Source organism: Lagopus muta, chromosome 14 (genome assembly GCF_023343835.1).
Source record: "Lagopus muta isolate bLagMut1 chromosome 14, bLagMut1 primary, whole genome shotgun sequence".
Classification (NCBI taxonomy): Eukaryota; Metazoa; Chordata; class Aves; order Galliformes; family Phasianidae; genus Lagopus; species Lagopus muta.
Window position 1 is genome coordinate 9,943,546 of NC_064446.1, and position 18,275 is coordinate 9,961,820.

The 18,275-nt window shown below is 52.0% G+C and overlaps 1 protein-coding gene across 2 annotated transcripts in view; it reads right to left on the reverse strand.

Moving 5' to 3' along the window:
• Positions 1–17,822, reverse strand: part of NSD1 (nuclear receptor binding SET domain protein 1) — a 57,655-nt gene extending 39,833 nt beyond the window's left edge. For both annotated transcript variants that reach the window (XM_048960111.1, XM_048960108.1), the window contains exons 1-3: positions 17,729–17,822; positions 16,837–17,468; positions 2,804–2,939 (exon numbers count right to left, since the gene is read on the reverse strand). In XM_048960111.1, the coding sequence (XP_048816068.1) occupies positions 2,804–2,939; positions 16,837–17,448 (748 nt within the window). In that variant the 5' untranslated portion in view covers positions 17,449–17,468; positions 17,729–17,822. The remainder of the gene's footprint in view (positions 1–2,803; positions 2,940–16,836; positions 17,469–17,728) is intronic.
• Positions 17,823–18,275: the final 453 nt, after the last annotated feature.

Consider the following 18,275-nt stretch of genomic DNA (forward strand, 5'->3'; position numbering starts at 1 on the left):
GCTGGGAAGAGGAAATGGTGCACCAGCAACTCCCAGAAATAGGATCCTGCTGGATAGCATTTACCCGTGCAGGCCGTACCTCCCCCTCCACATCTTGCTCCATACTTTGTTAACATACAAACCCTTATTTTGGACATAAGACATTAACAGTACTGTTTAAATAAACACCCAGATGCACGCACTTGCACACTACAAGCAGTACATGCATCGTGACAAAGAGTCATTTATAAAAAGTTAATTCCCTGCTGTGGGCACTGTGGTGCACAGCCACAGAAGAAAACCATAAGGGCACAATCACAACAACTTCCAAGATTTTTCAGAGGCGTTTCCTGAGCAAGAGCACTTCATGGGCATGAAGCAATGAAGAACTGAACCGGTACGAGGTACTCTGGTGAAAGAGGACACATTTCAGGAGCTGGAACAGCACCAACAAGGCTTGAACACGAGATATAAACCTCTCTCTGCCACGTGTGCTTCCTGCTGTCCTGGGAATACCTTCACCAGCTGAACACGCAGCCCCAGCTTTGCAGCCCCTTTTGTCTGTGCTGCCTCCTCCCGGGGCGCCCGCAACGTGCCAGCAGCCTGGCACCCAGCAATGCCAGCCCTGACACTCTGACCGAGCACAGGTAAAGGATGACGAATGCTGACTAGGGCAAAAATCAATCCAAGGACAAAGATGACATACCAAATCCATCTGCACAACTGGGACTCAAGCCCCTGTCTGAGCTTCAGTTTTCCAGCTCCAAACATCTCTACATCACTCCAGAGCTTGTCAAGAAAAGGCAAGCTGCTTTAAACACAACACCACGCCTCAAACAAGGAAGAGAGGAGCTTTTTGCACAAGTGATGAGTTTGAAGCAACCTGCCTTATTTTGAAGGGCTTGTTCCCATGACAACGAGAGAGAACTAAGGCAGAAGGACCACGCTTCCTACAGCGTGTGCAGAACCCCACAGCTCCCCGCTCCCCAAAGCACCTGAGTTCAGATCCACCTGTTCTGCCATGCACCACTCAGGTAGGTGAGATGAATAGATTACAAAGAATGACAACTGGACATTTTTCCTCAGAGCTTTCTTCATCTCAACATGGATAAAACACAACGGGAGATTCTATTACATAGCTGGAGAGTAGACTGTGCTGGAATTTGTTAATAGCATGTTCCCTCCCTGCAGAATTTCTTTATTAGAAATTACTGTACACAGGCTGAGAGGGGATTGCTGGACAGATGTACGTATTAAATCCTGTCCATAATTTCATCATGGGTGGTAGGACACAGGACAACACAGGTGGATTCAGGCAACATCCTTTATGGTAATTTGAAAGCTCAAAAGGGACTGTTTACACCTGCACACTCAGTATTATCTACAATAGGATGAATGCTTCCCAGAAGATGAAGAAGAAACTGGAAAACCAGTAAGAAAGACTACAGCAACCAAACCTGCAGTCAACGTGAGCACAATACAGGAAAAGCTACTTCGTGCCTCTAGAGAAATAGCAGACAGTTCCGAGTCCGTGGTCAGTAGAAAGGTCTATTCATTCCCAGCACTTGGTTCTTAGGCTGGGCTGGGGAGCTGTCAGATGCAGAAGGCACCATTCTCTAGGGATTTCCCATTACTCACAGTACAAAACAAACCAGAAAGGGAAAACCGGAAGAAATAAATAAGCCTTTCAATTTGTGGCAGTCTCCCCATGGCAGCCAATACGATTCTAAAAGCAGTGTGAGAGCTTTCAAATAAAGAGCAATTCCCAAACAATTACTTCTCCTCTGTTCTCTTCATCACATATCTATGCTCCTCCATCTTCATATTGTGTGACTCCCATCCTTTCTGGACTCTACCCTCTTCTTCCCTGTGCTCACACACGTGCAGCTCAGCCTTATTTCCTTCCATCCCTTTCCCTCACACTCAGCTGGCTCTTAGTCTCACTAACACACTATGCCCTAAGCTTTCACACATGTGGCTCCATCACAAGGTTTTCCTGATATAACCCCATAAACAGCCCCCTCTTCCCAGTGCCGAACAGAGCCAACAGAATCACTTCCTCTCACACGTCCATGTAACACCTTAAGGCATTCAGCAGATACGCTGTTTCACCCCAACTCCACTTCAAAGCCCCTCCTGCCTCCCCATCCCCAGCCTGGCCAACTCTCCGAGTTACAGAAGGGCTTGGGTTGGAAGGGACCTTAACACCCATCTATCCCAATCCTTGCTGTGGGCTGGCTGCCCCCCACCAGATCAGGCTGCACAGGATCCCATCCCGCTCATCCTGATGCTCACCCTGAGCACCCCCTGGGATGGGGCACCCACAGCTCTGGCCAGCACTGCCAGTGCCACACCAAGCTGAGTAAATAATTTTTACCTAACGTCTCACCTGAATCTCCCCTTTCAGTTTTAGCCATTCTCTCTTGCCCTATTGCCATGAGACCATGCAAAAAGTCAGTATCTCCTGTTCATAAGCTTCCCTCCCCACTCGAGCCCACCCAGCTCTGTGTGCCCGCCCTTTTCATACTGCTCTACTCTGCCCTCACTTCTCTGATCCACCTTTCTCTCCACATCTTTGTCAGGAAGCTGCTCTTTCTCCTGCACTGGCCTGCACTCATTCTGGATATTCACCCCTCTTATGCCATGGAAACCAAAGCCTACACATTCAACAGCTGCCTGTGCCACTTCCTCAGCTTCAGCCCCATCCTCCTCTCACCTCCCTGGTGTAGTTCTGCTTCACAGATCAAGGTCTTCCTTTTTTTTTATTTTCATTAATAAAGAACTATACAACTCCTCTACTTTGCAGTCTGAATAGATACAGTACCTTTCATTTTTGAGTGACAGTCCAGCACTGGGTCATGACAAATTGTGCATGGCCACCACGGGCGTCTGTTGAACTTGGCCCAAACAAGATCCCCAACTTCATACTTCACTGGAGTAGGTTTCTTCTTGGCTCGGATCTTTGGGGAAAAATCAGAACACAAGAAATCACTAAAGCTCCAGATGCTTCTAAAGAGCCTTGCCTCCCCCTTCCCTGTATGCAGATTACATCTGGCCACCAGAGATATTTACATGAAAAAGCAAGTCCTGATTTTACTTAGTGGCTCCTACACCTTCAAAGAATACCATCATTCCTCTGATCCTTCTGAGAGAACAAAACAATAAACTAGGGTTTGATTTTATTGGATTGGGTTTTCTTCTCTTGGGTTTTTTTTTTTTTCCCCTTCCAGTGAGGAATGTAAGCTGGTAAAGGACTGCACTCAGAGTTCATCCATTTGCCAGAGCAGGGCAATACCTTGGGTCACAACCAGCTCCGATGACCTCACTAACACAAACTGCTTAATTTCTGAGGTTGTGATGTGCAGAAAAAGTAATGAAAGACAATGAACTATTCCTGACTGGAATGAGGTGATGAGAAGAGCAAATAAAAGAGCAGGTACGTACAATGCTAATGACTGTCTCACTTCTTACATATGCTCAGGAAGAAAACCTTTCTCATAAAACATTTGAAATCTCATGTAACTACAGAGGAAAAAAAAAAAAAAGCTTTTGTTCTAATGTTGGGTTTACATGACCAGAACTGCCATTGCTCTGCCCCAAGAGCAGCAAAAGTGCAAAACACAGACCCATCTGTTTCCTGCAAGGAGCAGCTCTGTGCAGACACCCAAAAGCACTTCAAATCTGCGGGCACTGCAGCAATCAGGAGAACACCAAAACCTCACAACACCAACACCCAACAACACACACACCTAACACTGCTTAGCCATTCCTGCCTCACCATCGCCAAGCAGAGCAGATCCCTCTGCTTCCCAACCTTCTGGTTGGACACCGTGGCACCAGCAGCACTGGGGCTGGGCTGGGGATCCTGGAGCCGCCCTGCATTGATGAGCTGCGCCGGGATGGAGCTCTGGAGGTTCCCACATATCTGCTCCTGTTTGCCAGCACTTGCTGATGACCTGTCCCGGGTGACTTCAGCACTATAAGTGCTCTGAGCAGTGCTGCAGGCTTTTTAGCCAGCAAGCATCAGCAATGTGCTTCCCATTAGAGCTGTCATGGCACAAATATGCACCTTCTTCTCACTTCACATTTCCATTGTGCTCGCCACTCTTTAAGGCACATCTCCTGCAATTCACAGTTCAACATCCTAGTGGCTAAACCACAACAGATCTCTCCAATAAACGGCATATCCCACCGCAGGTCAAGTTTTATGGGATCTCTCCACGTGGTTATAGAGACTACAAAAGGATACAGTTCTCTGTTACATGAAATAAAGCAGGTAATTACCCTATAGACGCCATTGCTGAAATTCCTCTCACTCAGCCATCAAAAGCCATTCAATAACTTATTTCAGAGCAAGAGCTGGAGGGCAGTGGGAACAGGCAATGCAATGGGAACAGGCAAGGCAGTGGGAACAGGCAAGGCAGTGGGAACAGGCACAGGGAGGGGGCTGCTGAGCACGGGAGGCAGAGGTGCAGACCTGATGGCACTTCAGACATTGATGCTTTTTCAGGTGCAAACCCACTTTTTCTCCCTATCAGTGCACATGCTCTTCTTGTAAAGGAAGATTACCCAAGATATTTTACGCATTTTTCAACGCCAGGTTTCAAGGTGTGCATACATACTGTAACAAAACGAAACTCCAACCTGCTGCAGAGTGCACACAAGGCACCTGCATCCCAAAGCTGTAATCGCAGTGCAGTCAGCTAGGCCAGCAGCACAGCTATGTGCGGATTTGCCAAGTCATTCACACTGATTCACCTGAGCGACGCCCCCAGCCCCCGCCTGGAGGCAAGTCTGCATTTAAATCAACGCTTTGTCACCCTCCCATACCAAACACAGCCGCCCAAGGAAAACTTGGCTTTCAAGAAGCTATTCAAAGACAATGCTTCAGCACTTAACTCTCTTCCCAAGCATTCAGCAGGCTTTTCATCGTCAGTCTGTCCGCAGCCATTCTCATGCCTGCCTTGTCCCTTCCCTGGCAGCTACAGAAAGCATCAAGAAGATGCAGGCTGAATTCTTACACTGCTCCTCCCCTCCCTAAAAGTAGTAGTTATTTCCAGGTATAAGTCTTCTCCTTTAGACTGCAGTGCCATGGATAACTGCAATCCTCAAAGAATGCATTCCTTTGGTCAGAAGGAAACAACAAATTCCCCTCTAAGTACAATTACACTAAGATTAAACTGGTAATAAATTCCAATGTCCAGAACTGCAGCCCTGCAGCAAGGATGACTTTTCCATGAACTAGAGAAAGCCCCACGTTTTCTGAACTCATAACCAAAGTACCCAACTTCAGATGTAGCTCTTACACGTGCTCAGAATAATTAACGTTTATCCATAGGGCATTAAAACGCTCACGTGTTTAAAGAACAAAACCAGCGAGTGGCTGCACTGAGGGCAGGAGCCGTGCTGTGCCTCCAGTGGAAATGCACTGCAGAGATCTGAAGGAGGTGAGCGGGGCGAGGAAGGAAGGACAGCGACCTGCACCATCTGCACTCACCGTTACAGTCTGTGTTCTCAGCCCTTCTCCCAAAGGGAGTGAGCGCTGTCTGCTCTCTTATCAGCTGTCTGGCACTCATTTGCCGTTCAGATGAGACAAGTTACAGTCTAAACTTCAGATTATATGCAGTATTTCAGACCGTTTTGTGTTATTTTTGGAGAGAACAAGAACGTATATTGTGGGTGTTCTTTAAACAAACCCTCTCCACCATACTAGACCCTCAAGCACCGACTGCCGAGAAAGCGACCCTGACTGAGGTGCATGACAGGACAACACCAAGACTTCTGCCTTGACAGCCATCTCCAGAATTTGTATTATGCAAAAACACATCAGCCTCGGTAACTTGCTGAGTGAAGCTGAGTGTCAGCTCACATTTCATGACATATTCTAAGTCCTCAACTGTCTTTCAGCAATCTTCCTCCCTTTAAGATAACCACATCATTAAACAGCAACAAAAACAAAGCTTGTCCTATGCCCGCTCTCAGCTCTGTCACCTCACACTGCTGTTCAACCCATTAATCTTGCTGGAAAAAGCAGTGCAAAGCACAGGAACGCACAAGCTGCAGGCTGCACCCTCCTGCAGCACCCGCCATCCCTGGAGCAGCTTGACTGTGCTGCCACCTCCAGCACGGCACAGCCACAGGCACCACGTGTCCCAGCAGTGGGAGTGAGAAGCTGCCATCCCAGCAAAGTGCAGGGACACCCAACTGAATGCTCAGCCCACAAGGCGAGATTTTCTGTGCTATGCACCCCAACAGCTCAGCCTGACAGGGCTGCACCCAGCACGGCCCTGCACACTGGTCATTCAGACCTCCTTTGGAAAGCCGTCATGGAAAACCAAGGCCAGAAGAACCCTTCTATGGCTTATTTCTTAACTATAAGCACAATGTTATTTATTCAGTAAGACAACTGACAGAAAATGCTTTTGGAAAGGCTGGGGCAGCAGGACAGGCTACGCAAGGAAGATGTTGAAAAGAAAGAAGGAAGCCCAGACCCACAGCAAAAACAGATGCTGCCTGGCCTGGCACAGTTGAGAGCGTACAGGACAAAAGCCAGGGAAGGCAGGAGAAGGCAGATCCAGACAACAGTTAAACAACAGAGTACAAACAATGACACTAACAGCAGGCAGGGCAAGACTGTGCATTTCCTCACGTATTTCCTTGAAGCACAGCAGATGCCTGCCGAAGGTGCTGCAGCAGCAGCCTGGGGTATCTGTGAGCAGATCTCATAGCAGGAGCAGCTGCCAGGTAGTAGTGAAACCCCGACCTGAGCTGGAGCACACGGCAACGCTGGAAGCAACACCCAGGGCTCTCGCTGAGCCTCCCCTTGCTGGAGCAGCCCCTCTCTGAAGCTTTGGTGAGAGTCAGTCTCCTGTCTCCCACCCTGATTCTCTTCCTTAAGGCTCACTGATCAGGAGCATTTTTCCAAACACGAGGAAAAGAATGGCAGCGAGTTTCCCCGATTCTAACCAGAATCTGGTGTTGCTGAATCTGAAGCTCATCATCCCAGCAAAGAAACACTAACAGGACAAACCTGGGACACAGAACTCCTATGCAATGTCTGCTTCTTACATAGTTTAAAAATAAGACTTCTACCAGAGTCCTCCTCTTCCCTCCAGCCTCCCATCCTGATGGGATCCACTCCAACTTCATTACTTCACTCAGCTCCAGCACCTGTGCCCTGAGAAATGAATGAATGCAGACAGGAGAAGATGGGACTTGGGAAAGGATCTGTGCTCGTGAATATGTTGTGTGAAAAGATAAAAAGATGAAATGAAGAACAACGATGAAGCAAGATTAAGAGTGGAAATTAATGACTGCTTGCGATGAAGTAAAAAAAAAATAAAATTGACATTAGAAAAGATTCTTTTAAATAAGCTTCTGTGAAATCAAAACCAAACCTGACCAAAAAAAAAGGAATATTAAATTATATCTGCTTCAAAGCTTAAGCAGTGTTTGGAATGAAGCAAAAAGAGGTCAAAGTGCACCCGTGCAGGTAGAGCTGTGCTGGAGAACGCCCAGAGGGAGGGCCAGCCCTGCACGGGAAGGCTGAGCATTGCAAAGACAAAACCAACCTAACAACACCACAACAACAGGGAAACCACAACACCTGCGTGGTGAAATCAGCGCACCAAGCGTGCCGGCAAGCAGTGACGCAACGATGGAAACCAGAGGCCTGCTGGAGAGCCACAACCAGCCCACGTCACCGGGACCATGGATGCGCTTGTCCTCCCACAGGAGGATCCCTGGGGACCGACCTCAGCAGCCAGAGCCTGGCCTGCCCTCCAGCAGCCTGACCTACATCCACCCCACAGCACACATGACCTTGTATCTGGGACGCCACCACAGACAAGTGCTCGATACTTGCTCATTCAGTGCTCACTAGTGGAACACACTGCAGAGATGGTGACTTCCTGTTCTCCGTGTGCGCCTTGATACGTGTCCTCTGGCTGGCTTTTACATACCCTGGCCCAGGCTGTACAGCCTATAAATGGAAAGGCTGCTAGGCACGTAAGCAATGCTGTAAAAGGTTGAAACAAAGAGAGTTGGTTGCATTACACTGAGTATTTCCTGAAGCAACTGTTTCAAGTTCAGGAGTCTCAGACAGAAAGACAACCAGGTAACAGCATCTGTTTTCACTGCTTTCTTAATGGTGACAACGTTTGCTTAGGAACTGAACAGAACAGCAGTGTGATATGAAGCTTTGGGACTTTGGCATCGCAGTAACCAGAAACAAACAGCAGCAAGATGAGAGGCAGAAGGGAGGAGGAAGCGGGTGGGAGAGGGAACAGACTTTTCCCAGCAACCAACCAAGAAAAATCCACAGACACAGGGCATTTCAGAGCACTGACAGAGGATGAACTATGCCTGGCACTGCCCACATGTGCTTGCTTATCTGCATGCATTTCCAATGATAAACTAAGTTTCCTTTAAAGCCGGGTTCTTTAATCCACACTAATTGTTTCAAGAACGGGAGGAACTGCAGGCATTACCAGAACCTCACTAAGCCTCACAAAGACACTGCCAACAAATATATTCTTGCAATCCATGAACTGGTGAACAACTGAAATGAAACCAGGTTGTCAGATATGCCCGATTTTCAACCGTATTTCTGTGTTCCTTTATTCTACCAAACCATTTACAAGCAAGGCATCTGATAAATGCAGCGATCGCTTTCAGAAACAACATTTCAAAACCCACAAAATGAAAGCTGTATACAGATTGCACAGAAATATTCACTGTGACTTTGGCTGCAACCAGGAAGATGCAGAACCAGAGAACAGCATGTGTGCACTGCAAGGAGTGAATGTCTATTTGAAACTCAGCAACCGAGAACTAGCAGTTGGGGTACAGTGTACGTGCAACCACTCACACTTTTGTTTCTTAATTTAATCCCAGGGGCTTCTTTAAAGCAGTGAACACTTAACTGGGGCTTGCAAGTTTCCTTTTGTGCAGAAATTATGATTTCTCCCCAGGCGATGGGGGGTGAGATCCCACACTGTTATTCACAGCGCACTGACAGCGCTGAGACGGGACCATAACCTCCCCAAAGCCAGCAGGTATCCTCATGGAACTCCATAGAAGCATTTTTCCAAGCAACAACAACAAAGAAAGATGATAAACGTAACACTCAAAAGAAGATTTTAAGATTTCAGTTGCTTTTGCTGAGATTTCCCTACTAAAATGAAATTGGTTTTTGAACATGAGCAGTAACATGGACTTACACTGAATTACCTCTTGTTACCAGCACTTTGAGCTACATCCTGAGGAAAGTTCAACGCTTCAGTCAGGTCCTGCAAACTTGCATTTGAGAAGGTTCTTAACCCTTCCATTGGGAATCCTGCTTTGTATGCCCTCTCCCTCATATTGAGCACAGCCAACAAGCTAAGAAGCACCTGATTGATTCACTGGTAATCAGAAACGTGTGGGCAGTCATCACATTATCCAAAATAGTAAGCAGTCTGAACAGGTGTTTGGGAAAACCAAACAGACCAGCACCAGGACAAAAGAAGGAACAATTAAAAGCAGATAACCATCCTGCTCCGCACCCTTCTTGCATCAGCTAACAGGAAGGTTTGTGCCTCTCCACCAGCAGTGGGAAGGTAACTCAGTAATGCACTCCCTATCCCAAAACAAAAACAAAATCTCCATTTCTTCCTAAAAACACCCACACCATCCTCTGGGTGTTGGGTTGCTGTCTCCAGCTCAACGCTTCGGGTTTCGCATGCACAAAAACCTAATTCTGCATATCTAAAAGTGAAAACTTTTAGAGTGAAGTGAAAAGTGAGAAGTGCCCAGTGCAGTGCTTCAATAGGCACCTGAAAGTTAACAGCAACTATTCTGCTATTTTATTACCAATAAAACTGTTGTGCTTTTTCCTCCTTAAAGACCCGTGCAGTGTCCGTGTGCAGTCTCAAAGAGCACTCAGGACCATCTTACACCATATGTAACCCACAGAACAAGTTCCCTACCAAGAATTAATGCAAACAGAGCCTTGCTAAGCAACAAGCAGGCTGCTTCCTCAGATGAGCACCCCACCTGCTCACACCAGGGTTGGACAGGGGCAGCAGTAGGAGGCAGCTGCCTTCCCCAGGTGGGCTCAGCACTGGGAACACTCCCTGAAGTGCCACCCCATGCACATCCAAGCAGTGCCATGGCTGCAATGCAGCACTGGGGGGCTGGCAGATGAATGGACATTTGGGGCCATCAGTCCTGCCACTCGTTTGTAGCTGGAGCTCAAGGAAGCTGTGGTCAAATTAGTAAAAGGCCGCTCAGACTGCTAGAGATGTGCATGACGGCTTCCTGACCAGGGCAGCTCTCTGCCGAGTGCTGGCACACGAGGACAAGATGGCACACAAGGACTTTTCTCCTCATTATTGTTGCTGTTCTTCTGAAAGAAGCACAAAGTGAAGCTCGATGCAATCTCAGTGCTAACTGCACAAAGTCAACACGGCAGCCCAAATGAGCGCTTCCCCATCCCTCAAGAGAGGCAAAGCACACTCCTGGATTCATCAACGCTTTCGGACACAGAAGAGATTGCTGTGCACCAAGTCCAGCCTTATCTCTGCGGAACACTCAATCACTGCTGCAGAAGCCGCCGTGAGCAGCTGCTCTGAAACAGTTTTCTAATTTGATAAAAACAAAGAGAAGAGAGATAGCAATGCAGCAGCATCTCACGCTCTGCTGGGCAGCGCATGGCCAGGAGCGCCCAAGGACCAGCTGATCCACAACAGCACTCCGAGACAGGGCAGACCAGCAGATGGGATGCATCCCCAGCCTCAGTGCGGCCGCACACCCCACCAAGGAGCCCTATGACCTGTGCTGCACCAACTGCACATGAGTTCCAACCCCAGAGTGGCCTTCTCACAAGCAGTGCAGCAACAGAGAAGGAACATTGTAACTTCCAGTAAACATTCCATGCAGGCACGCTGTGCCTACACCCAGCATTGGAGCCCGTGGTGCCTTTCAGGTTTTGCTGCACACCAAATACAGGATGGTCACACACCAAATCCAATGCCTGCAGTGTGTTCTGCAGCTCCACACTCTGCACGCTCACCTCCATGGAAAAATGCTCCGAAGCCATAGAATTACACAACAGAAAGCAATGCTATTGTTGATAGGTCTAAATTCACTATACAAGACTCTGCACCTGGCAAGTGTTTAGGGGTCCACAAATCACCAGAGGTTGAAAACTGCTGCTCTAATTCAAAGCAGATTCTCTCACAGACCTTTTTCCAACCATTAACGTGGAAATCCTGGCAATGCCTTAACCACCATAAAGGACTTAACCCCATTTTACTGGGCAAGGACTGCGCTGTGCAGCACAGATGGCTCTGTGCAGACCCAACAAAACATCTGTCACCTTGTCCTGGTATCAGAAGTGACATTAACGTGATGTTTTCACAGACTCCTGATGGACGTGCCCAGCCCTTGCCAGGAACCTAAGCTTCTTCCTGCAGGTGCTTCTGGTCCCCGTGCCATTCCCAGTGGCTGTACACAAGAAGTTGTCAGTCGCAGGCAGGAAAAGCTGATTTATGTTCTAAGCAACAACAATGAGAGTTAATCGCTGCCCTCAACACTGATTTTTGAGTTAATAAGGTGTTTTTAACATACACAATCTCAACAATAATTCAAATAACACCGCTTCTTTTCCTGAGGCTTATGTAGCTTATCACCCACCTTCAGAGCTGACAGCTCTTGGATGAGATACAGATTTGTTCAGTTAACATGAGGACATTTTGAAAACGAAACCTTTCCATGTGGCTCTGCTCAACTCCACTCCTGGGCCAGGAAGCACCGAGGTCTAAAGAAGCTGCTCCACAACAGGAGGCGAGGCTGAAGCAAGGAGGCAGGCTCGGGTGAACCTGATGAGGTTCAACACGGCAAAGTGCAAGGTTTTGCATTTGGGCCGGAAGAACCCCAGGCACCTGTACAGGCTGGGAGGAGTGGTCCTTGAGAGCAGCTCGGCAGAGAAGGACCTGGGGGTCCTGATGGATGAGAGACTGAATATGAGCCAGCAGTGCGCTCTGGCAGCTCGAAAGGCAAATGGGATCCTGGGCTCCATCAGGAGAGGGGTGGCCAGCAGGGACAGGGAGGTGATTGTCCCTCTCTACTCGGCTCTTGTGAGGCCCCATCTGGAGTACTGTGTCCAGGTGTGGAGCCCTCAGTACAAGAAAGACATAGAGATTTTCGAAAGGGTCCAGAGGAGGGCGACTAAGATGATCAGGGGGCTGGAGCACCTCCCCTATGAGGACAGGCTGAGGGAGTTGGGCTTGTTCAGCCTGGAGAAGAGAAGGCTGCGGGGTGACCTCATTGCAGCCTATCAGTACCTGAAGGGAACCTACACCCAGGAGGGGAGTAAACTCTTCAAAAGGGCTGACAACAGCAGGACTAGGGGAAATGGTTTTAAGTTGAAGGAGGGAAGATTTAGGTTAGATGTTAGGGGGAAGTTCTTTACTAGGAGAGTGGTTAGGCCCTGGAACGGGCTGCCCAGGGAGGTTGTGGATGCCCCGTCCTTGGACGTGTTTAAGGCCAGGTTGGACGGGGTCCTGGGCAACCTGATCTGAATGTGTATGTTGGTGGCCCTGCTAGGCAGGGGGGTTGGAACTACATGATCCTTGGGGTCCCTTCCAACCCGGGCGATTCTGTGATTCTGTGATTCTGTGATTCTGTGAAGGCTACAAACGGCAAGCACAACAGAAGCATTTTGCCCTGGGGTCAGGAACCGCTGTAACAATATCGCACCGAGCCACTGCCACAAGTTTCAGCAAGGCTGTGGAGGAAACTGTAACACCATCATTCTCTCAACAACACAAAACGTTACAAAAGCCCCAAGGTCTGGGAGCTGCCCCTCCCCTCACAAGTCGCCAGCGAGCAAACAGAAAGCGGAGGGGCACCGGGATCTCAAAGCCCATCCTGTGCCACTGGCTGCTCCCCACCCACAGCAGCAGGATGCACCAGGCTCACCACATCTCGTACAGACCAGAACTAAAATGCTGAGTGAAGTCTGTGCTCCTCTGGCAACAGCCCTACACGAAAGGCTTGACCAAGGGATGACTAATTACTTATGACTATGGACAGCATATTAACCAGGACGTGCCTTGAATGAAGTCTCTCTTACCCAAGCTTGAACTTTCCATTTGAATTTCGAAAGCAGAAGTGACAGGTTTTTGACATTTTATTCCACAAAACCACACCTTTGAGACTGTCCAAACCAAACCCCTGGTCTTGCTGTTTGCAGAGACCCGCCTGGCCCCTAAGGACTGCAAAGGCATCGATCACACACATTCCACACCGCGCTGCTTACCAAGAAACCACATTATTTTTGGTAACATCACATGAATAAACAGAACCTAATCAGAAATAGTAGATTAGAGAACAAATACAAGCGAAACAAAAAGAGCCATCGCTGCCAAATGCTGGGATAAATGCTCCCAGGAGCCAGCGCTCAGCCCACAGGGACGGCACGGCTGTCACCTGGCCCTGCAGCACACTGCAAACAGGGAACGCTGTGCCATCACAGCCTGACAGCCACAGGCATGCAGGAAATCAACATGCACGGCCAAGCTGTGATGGAGCCTAAGACCGTGCCCAAACCATGGAAACATCCATGTTCTTCTGGATGCCCACCATGGTTGAATCCCTCTGCGAAAAAGTTTAGCTCTGCAGAAAGCATGGAGGCACTTCTAAACGACAGCAGTCACTCCAAACCCAGGGCCCAGCAGGTTTCACAGCCTTGTGAGGTCCAGCTCTGCACCTTCTAGGAAACAACATCATCCCAGCAGCACAAGACTCAGCAGTGAGGGTTCTGGGAAAGAGCGCCGGCACAGGACAGTGCCCTCAGAATCGTGTACAGAACGGCAAGGGTTCCTTCACCTCCAGCCTGCCAACAAACGGAGAGCCGCAGTAACGCACACACGGCAGGACACTTTGTAACAGGAGCACGGAGCCGCGGCTACAGAACGCAATAGAACCCTTCAGCGTATTAGGGATTAATCCCAGGCTTAGAGATCACTTCGCCGGCCCTTCGTTTTTTAAGCACCCTGAGCATGCTGCACACCGTTCGGTTCTGGTGAACCAAACCCCAGCAGCTCCAACCCCGTGTGCATGGGCTCCTGCACACGAATGCACGGCACAAGGCTGCACGCCGTGCAATGCCTCAGTTTCAAGCACTGTATACCACGAACTAAGCAGATCCAACATACTTTGTGGGCAGCAATTAAAAAACAACGAGCTGGCAAAGCAAAAGGTAATTAGGTACAACACTTACGTTTGTAAGAAAGCAAAACTTCAACACGAGAATTATACCAGGAGCAAACCGCCTCTCCAACACCGCAGCACTGGAGCTCTGGCAGCAGGGCACAGGGACAGCCTCGGGCCCCAGCGCCCACCCGACTGCAAAACACCACCGCGGGACAACCTGCAAGGCCAGGAAACTGCTGAAGACAGACTGGCATCAAGCTGATAACAGAAAAATGTACAAAGCGTCCATCCATTGCGGTGTAAATAGCCACGATCCAACAGTACCACGGAGGAGCCATCAGCTGCCCCCAGTCGCCCCATTGTCACACCAACAATGGCCCAACAACGGCTTCTGTCATTTGTCTCAAAACCCGGCGCTCGGCTTTGAGTTTCAGCAAACCTTAACCATGATTAAGGCGGCTGTTAAGATAACCTCGGAATATGCACATCCCTCTTAACACCTGAATGCTACCTGGGCCGGGCGTGCCAAGCGCTATTAACAGCCCCCTGCAACACAATGCCTGCCTGCCCACCCGGGATGCGTCCCACAAAGACCGAGTCAAGTGCTGTCCCTTCTGCGGGAAGCACCCTTGGCACTTGGGAAATCGGCCTTTTCAGAGTTCCCAACGACCCAGCGAATCCTGAAAGCTTGAAACAGTCCGAAAGCTGCTGTTTGCATGCTGTCCTGCTGGCAAAGCTGAAAGGGCTGTGGGTTTGGGAATAGCGGTTCTGACCAAGACCAGCTGCAAAGCGAAGGAGAACGTGGGTAAAACGTGGGTAAACGGGGTTATCGGAGCGGCCCGCCAGACAGGCTGCCCTAAAAATAGTGGTGTGGAGCTCCTGAGTTTCGTTTCGTTGTTAGGTTTGTTTGGGTGGTTCTGGTAAGTTGTAGCAGGATCTCAGAGAAAGATTGCTCGAGTCACCCAAAACTAAAGGGGACAGGAATTAAATGCCTGAATAGAATGAATGAATGGAGCATCTGAGGGCAAGCCTGGCTATTCCTATAGCTACTGTGTCACATTCAAAATAAAAAATGTGAACTCTTTCTCAGTGGTAACCTGGCACAGGCAAAAAGCCCTCCCACCGCACAAACAGCAGGGCTCAAATGAACGACCTCTCTGACAACCTGCTCTTATCAGAAGGAAGATGAAGAGGAAGGATCTCAAGTTGCCAACAACAACAAAAAAAGTTTTTAACAGTTCTGTGAGGTTAATGGCACACCAGGGCATGCAGGACGGCAGCTGGACTGAAAATCGGCCCTTCACTTCAGGCCCAAATAACGGGCTCCATCACCAAGCATTCTCACCATTCAGGCTGCAGCGCCGCAGTGCACGCAGCAAAGCCACCGATAGTAAAAGCAAAGCGTAGTGGAAGTACCTCTGCTCGCTTCTGTTTACAACGTGAGACCCTCCCACAACCGCATCACTGAGCACATGTCTGAGATCCCCGCTTCGCTCAACAAAGCTACGCACCGACCTCAGCCTGACAGCAGCCTCTGCCTCAGAGCACCGGGTCTGAGCTTTGCACACAACACCGCTGCTCCCAAAGGCGCACGCTGTGGGGTCGTGCCCTGCAGTGCCCCAAAGCAACTCCCGCAGCAAAAACACAACAGGTTCCCCAATGAACGAGGGCGAGAGCATCCCTACAAATACTGCAGTAGCATCTGTCTGGCAGCAGCAGCCACGCTGAAATGAGAAAGAGCAAAACGGTTGCAGGATCAGTGCTGTCACATGGGTTACATTCCACACCTAGCATCAAATCATACCTCAAACCTGGTGCGAAGCAAGCTGAAATCAACAAAATCGCATTTAAAAACAAAGCACTCGAGGAAAACACAGAAGATCTCTAAGAACTGCTGCATAACGGATGTATGTGCCTATAAATAACTCCGGGAGCTCAGCTGAGGAATGCTGAAACCCATCCCAAAGTTTTACTCGCGTTCAAAAATGAGCTCCATATACGTCATGTGCACTCAAGTGCTGTCAGGACTCAGAGCTGCAGCATTTCTGCTCGTTGAGCACGTCTGGAAAGAACCTGATGGAATGCGAGCAACATTTACAAAGAGATTTAAAAAATAGTAATGTGTGGTGAGGAAACGTGGGGGGACAGCCCTGCAGCTCGGGACCTCACACCCAAACAAAGCTCTGACAATCCAGGTGCTAAGAGATGCAAGAGGTCCCCTGCTGACCCATCACCTTGCCAGAAAACACGCTGAGAGCAGAGTGAGGGAAGGAAAAAAAAGAGGGGGGGAGGGAATCCCAGCAAACTAATTTTGCAGCAATGACGGCAACGATGCCTACGTTAGGAAAAAATAATAAAACGCGTGCGGTGAGAGCTCCGTGCGATGAAGGCACGGCCCGCCCGGCGGTGACAGCTGCGTCCGCACCGCACACGTGAAGGCGGACGGACAGACGGACGAGGCCGCGGCCCGGCACAGCGGCTCCCAACGACGGCAGCGCTGGTGTCAAATCTGTCCCTCGGCAAGATGGCTGCCAGCAGGCCGCCGCGATGTCAGCTGCCAGCCGCGGCCCGGCCGGGCCCGCAAGATGGAGCCGCGCCGCTCCCCCCGCCCGGTGCGGCCGGCCGTCCCCCCGCTCTCCCCGCCCCGGCGCCGCTTACGAGCTGCAGCGCGGCGCTGCCGGAGGGCTCCGCGCTCTCCCCGGGGCCGCCGTCCGACCCGGGCAGCTCCGCCGGCTGCAGGCGGGGCGGCTCCGGGCTGCCGGCCCCGCGGCTCTGCTCGAGCTCCTCTTCGTCGTCGTCGTCGTCGTCGTCCTCCTCCTCGTCCTCGTCGTCCTCCTCCGGCGTCTCGTTGCCCTCCTCCTCCTCCTCCTCCTCCTCCTCCTCTTCCTCCTCCTCCTCGTCTCCTCCGTCCCGCAGCAGCAGCGGGAAGCCAAGCGCGGCGGGTTGCGGCCCGGCTCCGCCCGGCGGCTCCTGCGGCGCGGGGGCGCGGGGGGGCGGCGAGCCGGGGTCGGGCAGGGCCTCAGCGCCGTCGGCGGGGCCGCCGAGGTACTCGGCGCTGATCATGGAGGCCAGGTCCTGCAGCCGGCGCAGCGGGATGTAGCAGGAGGACGGGTCCTGCCCGAAGCCGGGCTTGGCGGCCGCCAGCTGCATGGCGGGCGGCTCGGAGCCGCGGGACTCGCCGAACGGACCGCCCTTGCGCTCGGCAGTCGGCAGCGAGGTGCCGAACGGGACGAGGCAGCTGCGGCGGCTCACTTCGCAGGCCTGCTCCATGCCGGGCGGCGGGCATCCACCTGCGGGCGACAGCACAATGGGGTCAGCCCGGCCGCCCGCGACAAAATGGCAGCCGCGCCCCGGGGCCCGCTGCGCTCCGCGGCCCCGCGCGGGCGAGAAGGAGGGAGGGCGAGAGGGAGGGAGGAACGGAGGCGGCCGCCGCGCCGCTAGGCCCGGGCCGCGGCCCCTCCGCCCGGCCTCGCTCCGCTTCTCGGCTCCGCTCCCGCTCCGCTCGCGCGGCCCGCTCGGCGAGAGGCGGCGCCCGCCAGGCAGCGCTCACCTGCGGCCGCCGCGGCCGGCTCGCCGCCGCCTGCCCCCGCTGCGGCCCGAGAAGGAGACGCGCCGACCCGGCCCGGCCAGGCCCCGCCAGCGCTCCTCCGCCGCCTCCCTCCTCCCTCCCCCGCATGCGCGCGCCCGACGCCGCCGCCATCCCGCCGGGCGCGCGCCCCTCGCGCCTGCGCGCGCGCCCCCCGCGCCCGCTCTTGGGGTTCGGCGGTGGCCAATCAGCGCGCGCTCGCGCGCCCCCCCCCCCCAGCTTCCCCCCCTCCCCTCCCCCACACACACCCCGCGGCGGGCGCCCCCCCTTCTCCCCCCCCGACCACGGAGCCGGGCCGCTCAGTGCTGCCCCCCCCCGACGCGGCCCGGCCCGGCCCCGCTCCCACCTGCGGCCCGGCCCGGCCCGGCCCGACCCGCGCACATGGCGGCCTGCGGGCCCGCACCCTCAGCGGCGGCCCTGGCCCCGCAGGCACGGCCCGTGCCGCGCCTCACCTGCGGGCCCCACCGCACCCAGCCGCCGCGCGGGGCCTACGGGCGGGTGTCGGGCCCGC